This window comes from Sarcophilus harrisii, chromosome 3 (genome assembly GCF_902635505.1).
Source record: "Sarcophilus harrisii chromosome 3, mSarHar1.11, whole genome shotgun sequence".
Taxonomy (NCBI): domain Eukaryota; kingdom Metazoa; phylum Chordata; class Mammalia; order Dasyuromorphia; family Dasyuridae; genus Sarcophilus; species Sarcophilus harrisii.
Genome location: NC_045428.1, coordinates 572,027,293 through 572,038,977, shown reverse-complemented (window position 1 = coordinate 572,038,977; position 11,685 = coordinate 572,027,293). Strand labels below are relative to the sequence as shown.

General features: G+C 40.7%; 1 protein-coding gene across 1 annotated transcript in view; it reads right to left on the bottom strand.

Annotated features, from left to right (window-relative positions):
- Positions 1-9,692: 9,692 nt before the first annotated feature.
- Positions 9,693-11,685, bottom strand: part of FBXO2 (F-box protein 2) — a 13,545-nt gene continuing 11,552 nt past the window's right edge. The window contains exon 6 of the mRNA XM_031962860.1: positions 9,693-10,897. Within this exon, the coding sequence (XP_031818720.1) occupies positions 10,763-10,897 (135 nt within the window). The 3' untranslated portion in view covers positions 9,693-10,762. The remainder of the gene's footprint in view (positions 10,898-11,685) is intronic.

Genomic DNA, 11,685 nt, shown 5'->3' with positions numbered 1-11,685 from the left:
AAAGCTTTTTATTTACAAAACATATGCATGGACAATTTTTCAACACTTGCAAAACCTTCTGTTTCAAATTATCCCCTCCTTCCCCCATCCCCTCCCCTAGACAGCAGATAAACAACAGAAAGAGTGAAAATGTTATATGGCGGTCCACATGCTCTGACCTTGTACTCTTAACACCTGACCAGAGCCTGGCACCTATTAGGTGCTTAATCAATACTTGTTAATTGACAAAATATCCAGAATATTGGAGAAATGAATGGGAAAAGTGTGAAGAAAGGTTGTCTCGCTGTATTGGATCTCAAACTGTATTGCAAAATGGTACTCATCAAAACATTCTGGTACTGGCTAAGAAATAGATTAGGTACACAATACATAGTAGTAAATAACCATGATAATCTAGTGTTTGACTAATCCAAAGATCCAAGATTTTTGGATAAGAAATCACTATTTGACAAAAATCTCTGGGAAAACCAGAAAGTAATTTGGCAGAAAATGGGTACAAAATGTGTCAAAATGGGTACATGATTCAGACATAGCGGGTAATTGCATGAAGAAATAAGGGAGTATAGAATATTTTACCTGTCAGTCTATGGATATGGGAAGAATTTATGACTAAATATAGAGAGCATTGCAGGATATGAAATGATCATTTTGACCATATCAGATTAAAAAGGTTTTGCACAAAGAAAACCAATGTAGTCAAGATTAGAAGGGAAACAGGAAACAGGGATGGAGGGGTATTTTTATAATAAGTTTCTCTGATAAAAAGAAATATATTTCTCAAATATATTGAGAACTGAGTCCATTTTTTAAGAATATGAATCATTCCCATACACATATAACCTAAATTGAATTGCCTGCCTTCTCAATGAGAGAGGGTGGAGAGAGAGGAAGGAAGAGAATTTAGAATTCAAAGTTTTATTTTATTTTATTTTATTTATTTATCTTACTGAGGCAATTGGGGTTAAGTGACTTGCTCAGGGTCACACAGCTAGGAAGTGCTAAGTGTCTGAGACCAGATTTGAACTCAGGTCCTTCTCACTTCAGGGCTGGTACTCTAACCACTGTGAAACCTAGCTGCCCCAGAATTCAAAGTTTTAAAAACAAATGTTAAAAATTGTTTTTACATATTACTGGGGAAAAATAAAATCTTACATAAATTTTTAAAATTAAAATGTAAAAGTATAGCATCAATTTATGTTACACTATGAAGTTTATAAAACCAACTTCTTCCTTAACTTTATCTTTTTATTTATTCTAGATGATCATGTTAATAAAATTCATAAAGCAAAAAAAAGTCATCACCCATTGATAAATGATTAAAGAATATGAAGTCTTCAGAAGAAATCAGCTACCTATAGCCATATTTTTAAATGTTCTAAATCATTACTAATTAGAGAAATGCAAATTAAAAGGTACCCCCCCCCTATTAAATTGACTAGTTAAGTGACTAATTTGACATAAAAGGAACATGACAAATGTTAAAAGGGATGCAGAAAAATAGGGATACTAATGCATTGTTGATGGAATTAACCAGTCATTCTGAAGAGCAATTTAAAATTATGCCCAAGGGATTATAAAACTGTATAAACTCTCTGATCCAGAACTACTATTACTAGCCCTGTAGCCCAAAGAAATCAAAAAACAATGAAAATGATCTACACGCACAATATTTATAGCACTCTTTTTTATAGTAGCAAAGAACCAGAAATGTAATGGAAGCACATCAATTGGAGAATGATTGAACAAATTGCGGTATATTATTATGATTGAATGCTATTATGCTATATGAAACAATGAGCAGAATACTTTCAGAAAAACCTGAGGAAACTTCCATGAACTGATGCAACATGAAGTGAGCAGAACCAGGGGAACACTGTACACAGAAACAACAAGACAATACAATGATTGACTTGACAATTCTCAGCAATGAGATTCAAGACAATTCCAAAGGATCCATGATGAAAAAAAAAAAAAAACTATCCATCGCCAGTGAAAGAATTGATAAAATCTGAATGCAGATTGAAGCAAATTTCTTTTTAAACTTTCTTTATTATTCTTGGGGTTGGTGGAGGTTTTCACTACAGGAATATGCTGGTAAAGTTTTAACTATTATTTTAAAATATTCCCAAGATTTATTTTTTTTCTTTTTAGGAAACTGGGCTAAGAATCTCAAAGCTAGTAAGTTTCTGAAGTCATATTTGAACTCAACTCCTCCTGCTCTATCCACTGTACCACCTATTGCCCCCAAGACTTAATTTTAAATTCAGTCACTTTCTTAAGCCCTGACAATCAACAAAACAATAAATTAAATCCTGATCTGTCAGATGTCAATTTCTGAGGTGTAACTGCTCCCAATGAAAATTTAATGTTCCTCTCTACCAAGTTAGTTTGAGCTGGCTCCATTCCGCCTACTTTTTTAAAGGGTTCAGACCCTAGAAGCTTTCCTTTTCCCTTTTCTGCCTCTTAGAGAGATGATCGACTGACTATAGGTGTCAGGCCTGCATTGCTAGATAAAAATTAAAGTGTTTGTTTTGTTTAATTGTATGTATTAAAGTACAATAGAAGAGTAAAATTACAGGGGGAGCATGGAGAAGTATATTGATTTGTGCTTTTTTTTAAGACCATCAATTTTTTAAATAAAAAATAATGGGAAAAATAAGAATAATGAGAGTTAACCAGGAAAAAAAAACCCTGCAAACATCTCAGGAGAGGTGGAGAGGATGCCATCCCAGGTGAAGGGAAGTGACCTCAAAGATTTATTTGGTCCCTTCAATCATCAGTTCAACCAGATTTCAATTAACAATGGTGCAAAAATGGGTCCATTCGACTGTGAGCTCCTTGAGAGTTAGAAGTAATTGGAGAAGTGTAGGCGGTTCCTTGTTTTCATAATGCTTGGCACATAGTAGGTGCTTCAAAAATGCTTATTGACTTGACTTTTAATAAAACCTTAGAAAATAAGAAAGACTCTTCCTTCTCCTTTCCTTCTCCCTCCCTTCTTCTTCCCCTCTCATTCTCTCTCTTTCTCTCTCTCTCTTTCTGTCTCTTTCTCTTTGTCTCTCTCTCTGTCTCTGTCTCTCTGTCTCTCTCTGTCTCTGTCTCTGTCTCTTTCACACACACACACACACACACACACACACACACACACACACACACACACACACACACACACACCAGAGAACCAATGTCAGATCTCAAGGTTTTTCATAAACAACTCCTTTGTTACAATAACCGGGCTGGCAATTAATTGTCTTTTGTTCAAAGAGAATGAACAAGATCGCATCTTAATTGTATTCATTATTCTTGCTGTACAGCAAGTCAACACAAGATTAGGCTTAATTTACAGAAGAAAAAAGTAGCGAATCATCTTTCAATCGTTGATACAAATTGGATAATCTTTGCTCGGTAATATTCGCTTCAGCCAGCAGGGGGCGGGCAGGATGACAATATCCTCTCTAAAACAGATGATTATAGGATTGAAATCCCAAATCTGTGTGTGTGTGTGTGTGTGTGTGTGTGTGCACCCATCTCTTTTTTTTTTTACAAACAAGGAAACTCAGGTCCAAAGAGAGGAAGTGACTGTTCCAAAATCAGCCAGCTAACAAATTACAGTCAGATTCTGAACCCAGAGTTTGCCATTTTGGTTTGTGCTCCCCCATGATCCTCCGTCTACAATCTATTGATCTTTCACTGAACAGGCCCCCCATGCTGAGAATGCATCCCCCCATTCTTCCCTTTTAGAATCTCTTAGAATCTCTTTCTGCTTCAAGGCTCAACTCAAGCATCAGCTTCTACATGGAAATTTTCCTGATTCCCCTCAACTGCTAGTGCCCACCCCCAAAATTCTCTTATATTTATGTGTATATATGTGTGTGTTACATATGTGTGGATAGATAGATAGACAGAGAGAGAGAGAGAGAGAGAGAGAGAAATAGAAAGAGAGGGAGATAGATAGAAAGAGAGAGAGGAGAAAGAGAGATAGAAAGATAGAGAGGGAGAGAGATAGATAAATAGAAAGAGAGAGAGATAAAAAGATAGATAAAGAGAGATATAGATAGATAGAAAGATAGAGAGATAGAAAGAGAGAGGGAGAGATAGATAAATAGAAAGAGAGAGAAAGATAAAAAGATAGATAGAGAAAGAGAGAGATATAGATAGATAGAAAGATAGAGAGATAGAAAGAGAGGGGGAGAGATAGATAAATAGAAAGAGAGAGAGAGATAGAAAGATAAGGAGAGAGAGATAGAAAGATAGATAGAGAGATAGAAAGGGAGAGAGATAGATAAATAGAAAGAAAGAGAGATAAAAAGATAAAGAGAGAGATATAGAGAGATAGAAAGATAGAGAGATAGATAGATAGAGAGGAAGAGAGATAGAAAGAGAGATATAAATAGAAAGAGATAGATAGAAAAAGAAAGAGAGACAGACAGACATAGAATATAAACTCCTTGAGGGCAGGGACTGTTTCTTTATTGTACCTTTAATACATGGCACATATCAAATGCATAATAAATATTTTCAATTAACTGATTAAGCAATCAAGGGCAAAGTCCTTAGTGCACGGAACTGAACTCAGAGAAGCGAAGCGTATAACTCCTTTCCAAGATGATAATAATAGCAACAATTAGCATTTATGTGATGCTTTTAAGGGCAGGGCACTTTATAAACATTTCATTTTATTCCCCAAGCCCTCAGAAGATGGCGTTATCATTATCCTCATTTTCAGATGAAAAACTGCGTCAGATGTTAGTTAAGTGACTTGCCCAAGATCATACAGCCAGTAAGTAACTAAGGCCAGGTTTGAACTCAAGCATTCCTGACTCCAAGCCTATCACTCATAGAATTTACAGCTGAGGAAACTGAGGCAAACAGGATTAAGTGCCTTGATTAGAGTCACACAGCTAAGTGTCTGAGGTCAGATTTTAACTCCAGAAGATGAGTCTTCTTGACTTCAGGTCCCAACGATCCATCTTCTGCACCATCTAGCTATCTTCCTTTTCCATTTTTATAGATAAGGAAACTAACAGAGGTCAAATGACTCCTTTCTATGAGACCTGAAAGGGTCATGGCTGATCCTGAAAAGATCTATAGCTAGCAAGACCCTGAAAGGTCATGTACTTTTGACCAAAGTCACACAGTCACTAAATGAGGCAGAGCCAGAATCTGAGCCCAAGATCCAAGGTTCCCACCATCTTGTCATGCTTCCTCATTCGGTCTTTCAAGATAGAGGGACTTTGTCCTAGCCTGAGGGTAGGAGAGACTCAAACCTCGAGATTATGGACTCGGCCTGGATCATGGGGAGGGTAGAATCCAAGTGACCTGACTCCCAGCTTCTCAGATGGTTGTTTCTTAGAAATCACTGACTTTGAGGTCTAGAAGCATAAGGTTTTGCCTGAACTCTACTTCTCTGGGTCCTCATAACTGTCTCAGCTTGTGCTTGTTAAAGTCTCCAGTCCCCTCCCCACCAAAAAATGTTCCTTTTCTATTTGTTTCATATGGCTTTGAGGGACTAGATTTCGCTCTATCTTCCTGGAGCTCCTACCACATAGATACCATCACACCCCTTTATGGTTTCTTCCCCTCATTTGAACGTCAGAAGGAAGTGACTTGTATTTGTACTCTCAGCTCTTAGAACAGTATCTAGAACATAGTAAATAGTTAATAAATTCTTGATCTAGTTATCTATTTTTCAGGCTTCTTGGTGCACATATTATTTTGTCCTTTCCTTGTAGATGCTAAGTTCCTTGAGGGAAATAAGTGTTTTATTTTGACCTTGTAGCCCCCAATATTCAATATGTTACCCAGAGCACAACAGAGACTCTTTCTAAATGCCTTCTGAATTAAATTGAATTAAACAGAGACATTCCATCACAATTTCTCTCTGTACATCCTTCCCGACCCCTAGGATACTCAAGGGTTGAATTTGCTTATGGTTTAATTGTGGTTTGTAGCTCATGCTCTCCCTTCACAGTATCCTTCAACCTGAGCATTCTGGGTCCCCCATCCCAAAGGAACAAAGAAGACCTTTCTTTCACTCCAGGAAGTTTTCAGTCCGAGACAGTAGTGACAGCCACCCAGATACCTCTGGGGTAACTGAGGCTCCCTCATTCACCAGATCTTTTGTTGATATCTGGGGCAGGAGGATTCTGGGAAAAGGGATCTTGCCCTCTAGGTGGAAAAAACCAGGGGATTCTCAGGTGGGGGGGAGGGAAAGAGGTGAGAAGGGGGAGGAAGGGAGAGACAGACAGACAGAGACAGAGACAGAGCATTTACTCCCAAAATCTTAATATACAGGGAGACACAATGCAGAAATAGATGCACTTTTGGTGGAAGAGGAGAACACCAGCACACCAGCATTATCCTCTTCCTCGGAAGAGCCCAGAAAAACTGAGCTCTCGGGCCACAGTTTTCTCATTTGCAAAATGGGAGGACTGACTACAAGATTTCAAAGGTACCTGTCAGCTTTAATAGCCTTTGATCCTGTGAAGTCAGAGAATGTTCCTTCATTTAACCTCTCTGGACCTCAGTCTATTCTTCTGTAAAATAAGAGGGCTGGGCAGGAAGATTTCCAAAGTCCCCAGAATGAGTTCTAAGAGTTTGGTTGGATCCATGAAGCATGAGCTATGGGGACCTATTCTCTGGAACTCCCTTGACAATCCTGACACCTCGTGGTCATCCCGAGAACTTCCCATGATGCTTCACTACAGGCTAACTTTGAGTAAACCCAATAATAGCTAGTAATAACAGCTGACAGGTAGATATTAATTTCTCATAAATATCACAATAACCCTGCGAGGCATGTGGTCCAGGCTACAGTCTTCTCCTACAGAGGAGATTGCAGCACAGACCGCTATTAGCTTCTCTGTCTCTGTCTCTCTTTTCTTCCCTTCCTCCCTCCTTCCCTCCCTCTCTTTCTCTGTCTGTCTGACTCTCTCTGTCTCTGTCTGTCTGTCTGTCCCTATCTCCTGTCTCCTGTCTCTCTATGTCTCTCTGTCTCCCCCCTTTCTTTCCCTTCCTCCCTCCTTCCCTCCTTCTCTCTCTGTCTCTGTCTCTCTGTCTCTCTCTTTCTCTGAATCTCTGTCTCTGTCTCTGTTTTTCTCTGCATGTCTCTCTCTGTCTCTCTGTCTCTGTCTCTCTCTGTCTCTCTCTGTTTCTCTCTCTCTCTCTCTCTCTCCTTATTCAAGGTCACTGCAGTTGGCAAAACTAAGAATCAAGTGGGTTTTCTAATTGAAAATACAACAATCCTACTGTTCTTAGATGTTTTTTCATAATAATCAATCAGATTTCTGTTGTATTTGGAGGTGCACAAAGCCTTTACAATTATATAGGTGTATGATCTGAATATAATTTACTTCTGGAGAAACTGAGTCAGGGGAGATAAAATTTCAGTAGCTTTGTAGAAATTACTGCAATTATGCATAAATAAAAAGAATTTCATTTTTTAAATATTTCATCAAATAACATGGTTCCCCCAGGATGTGGAAAATCACTTTACAAAAAATTATTGCCTATAACTTTTCAGAATCGATCTAGAATTTCATTCCAAACCATGGGAAGTTGATTAACCCCTGAAGTCTCTTTTCCTATAAACGAAACATAATATTTTGCCCACCATCTGTTGTGAAGAAAGCACTTTGTAAACCTTAAATTACTATGGTATATCTAGACATTATAATATCTTTCCAAATGCTTTGTTCTTGTTCAGGCACAGCTGACTCTTTGTGACTCCTTTTGGTGTTTTATTGGCAGAGATACTGAGGGTGTTTGCCACATCCTTCTCCAATTCATTTTATAGATGAGGAAACTGAAGCACCTAGGGTAAAGTGGCTTGCCAGGAGTCACCCAGCTAGTGTCTGAGGTCAGATTTGGACCCAGGAAGATGCAGTTTCTGACTCCAGGCCCAGCACTCTATTCACTGCACACCTAAGCCTGAGTTCAAGTGCTTTTATCTTAAGATAATTTCAATTTCAGGAGACCTAGGTTTAGTAGAAACCAGTAAGACAAGGGAGGTCACTGAAGGAAAGGATAGAACAGGTATAGGCCTCCGCTGAGTGATAGTGTTTAAATTTCAATAAACATAGCTTCCATATATAGCTCTCTTTGAGGCTTGAAAAACAATTTCCACCACCCTACCATTATCTCATTTTTGCCTCACAACAACCCTGTAGGGTCGGCAATGTATCATTATTCTCCCCCATTTCAGAGATGAGGAAACTGGCTCAAAGATGTTTAAGACCTAAGTTTAGGTGAAATTATAAAACTAAGTAAAAGTCAGAAGTGAGATTTGGACCCAGATTTTCCTGTTTCCAGGCCCAAATCTCCATCGATGAAACCACAGGTATTTCAGCATTGGTAAGTTGGGCTCAGAGAATACAGACCCCTTCAGTTACCATCTGATGAAATAAAAGTGTACTAGTTCTTTATGTCACAAAGTGCTCCTGTGTCTCTTTCCTTGAATGAAGAGAGAAATGACTGCCCATACTAACCCCTTGGTTTAGGGTCATCCCTGGCAATCCCCAGTGCTAGGTCTCAAATCCCAGGAGGACAAGAACCAAACGTGTTGCTGTACAAAGAGTTTAGGACTAGAAGGCCAAAGTCCTTGCATCTAGTCCTGACTCTGCCTCTCATTACATGTGTTTCTGTGGCTAAGTCACTTCAGTTCCTGGAGATGTTTCCTTCTCTGTAAAATGGAAATAGTGATGCTTGTCCCTGCCTGCCTGACTCACAGAGTTGCTGTTGTCAAGATTGGTTTAAATTATCCACGTCCACCACACAGACACAAGCCCTGGTCATCTGGTCCACGCCCTGCAAGAGCCATTGAATCAATTGGGAATGTTTCACATGGGGAAGATTCAGGAAGGGCATGAGAGCTGGCTTCAAGTGTTGTCGTGTGCAAAAGGGATTAGACTAGAGACGCTATGGGTGGATGTGCAAAGACAAACGTGTTTGGGAACAGAGAAAACCTTCTAGAGTTGTCCAAGAGTGAAGGTATTGCCTTGGATGCCTTAGAAAACACGCTGGATGACTTTAGTGGGTGTGTTGCAATGGGAATTCTTTTAGGACAAGAATCTAGTACAGATTAGGACTTGTAGCAGATGACTTTTCTTCTGACACTCTCCGAGCTACTACCCTCTCATCATTGTGCTCTCCAAATTTCACAACTTTTGTCATTTTGTCACCTACACACCGGAGAGAATTCTGGTCACCAACTCCAAATCACAGTGCTTTGTACACAGCAAGCACTAAATAAATGCTTTTTCATTTATTCCAACTCCAATGTCAATCCTTCTTGCTGAAGGGTAAGCCCCGTTCCTGTTGGTCAGATGCTTTGGAGATCATAGGACAATTTGAAGAGTCCATGGAGCTCATAGAATCCAACCCCCTCATTTGGCAGATGAGAAAACTGGTCAAGACAAATGGAGTGACTGCCTCCAAACTAGTTCTAGCAGGAACAAATCAACCTCACCTTCCTCAGCTGTAAAACGAAAGGGCTGGAAAAGATGGCTCTAAGGTCATTTCCAACTCAAAATCCAATGCCTTCAATAGGATATCACCCTCAATAGGAGACACCCCAGAAAATTTGTTCTCCCTGAAAGACATCTGGGCACTTCAGGGAAAGATTCCACCCAACTCGTAACTGGCAAGTGGCCCGACCCAGCCACCCCAGGTCCCCAGAGAGAGCCGGGACCCAGTGGCAGCAGACACAATGGTTTTATTAGTTGTCCTCCCTCCAGAAGCACCAACTCGGCCCATTTCAGGTCCCCTCAGCCTCAGCTTAAGTGGGTGGCAGAAAAGCCAGGTGGCTTAGGGCCTAGGAATCTGCCCCCCAATTCCACGGAAGAAAGAAACTAGCATTGGCTATTAAAAAGGTTAAGACCATCCTTTGGGAGGGAGGAGGTTTGGTCAATGAAGCAAGGGATGTTAGCAACCCACATTTCTAAACAGGAGTAGCCCCACCTCCCCACCATGCTCAAAGGTGCATCTTCTGAGTGAAAGGGAGCTCAGTTTATAAAGACAGAGCCAGGGGACAGGTGCGCAGGTGGTTCAGCCCCATTTTACGCACAGGTGGAAGCTAGACCACGTGCCTCCTCCCCCTGGGGCATTTCAAGGCTGAAGGAATGGGTTGGGCCAAACAAAGCCTTCCCTTGCTTTCTCTGGTTCCTGCCACGAAATGCTCAAGTATCAGGCAGGCTCCGGGCTCCCCGTTCTCTGATTCTCTCTCTCCTTATCTCCTCCAGCCTTCACAATCCTGGTCCTTGTTCTCTGGCCAAACCAGACCGTGGCTGCTGAGCCTGGCCCTGGCTCCCAGACCCTCACCTGAGGCCCAAGGCACAACAGAACTTGGACTAATTCCAGTGCTAGAAACTGGAAGGGTCAGGACCCAATAAATCTCTCTCCTTTTTTTCCCCCAAGGTATCCTGATCTAATTCATACTGGAAAACTTTGACCAGAACAGAAACCAGTTGGGCAGACATGCAAATAATACGCAGGTATATGCTACTGAGTGCTCTTCCCTGGCCTTTTAGGAGTTCCTATGGGAGCAGGGTAGAAGGAGGACAGGAGGGACACCCAAGGAAGAAAGACACAAATAAGAAAGTGCATAGTATAAAGACACAAAGCCTAGCTTCCAGGACTCCCCAGGTTTCCCCAAGTCAAGGGCCCGGGGAAGGGAGAGAACTCTAGAAGTGAGCCCTTCTCCAGCCTACAGAGCAGCACCCACAGCTGAGACAGCTCCTAGCCCCTCGGGAGGAGGGTCCAGGTCATGTTAGGGTTCCACCATCACGCTGCTGTTGGTCACCCGGACACCAAACCAACCCTTCCAGTAGACTGTGTCCTGGCCTCCGTGCTCAAAGCGGACAAATCGAACTCCTGGCCCGTAGTTTGTGAAGGTGTGAGAGATCTGGGGAGATGGAAAGCAAGGTTACATAAACATACACACACACACACACACACACACACACACACACACACACAGCCTTTCTGGCTCCCAGTGCACTTAACCTAAACAAAGAAAGGCCCCTCCCTTCTTTTTCTTTCCTAACACAGACTTGTCTATTACAGTTGGCCACTTTTTTTTTTCTATTTACCCACCACATCTAGACCATATCAATGAAGATAAGGGCCATGTCTACTTTTCTCACCACCTCCCTCAATACCTGGCACAGTGCTCTGAACTCAATAAATACTTTGATAAATATTGATTCATATGTTCAGTGGCTCCCACTCTCCTAATAGCTCATTTCTCATTTCTGCCACATTTATTCTAATTTCTCTCTAGTAATCTAATTTTTTTGAGTATGATTTTTAAAAGACAAAGACAAAGAGAAGATCTAACTTAGTTTCAATTGATCAAGGATGGACAGAAGCAGCTACGCCCAAAGAAAGAATACTAGGAAATGAATGTAAACTGCTTGCATTTCTGTTCTTCTTCCCGGGTTATTTATACCTTCTAAATCCAATTCTCCCTGAGCAACAAGAGAACTGTTCAGTTCTGCACACATATATTGTATCCAAGATCTACTGTAACCTATTTAACATGTATAGGACTGCTTGCCATCTGGGGGAGGGGTGGAGGGAGGGAGGGGAAAAATCAGAACAGAAGTGAGTGCAAGGGATAATGTTGTAAAAAATTACCCCGGCATGGGTTCTGTCACTAAAAAGTTATTTGAAAAAAATTTAAATTAAAAA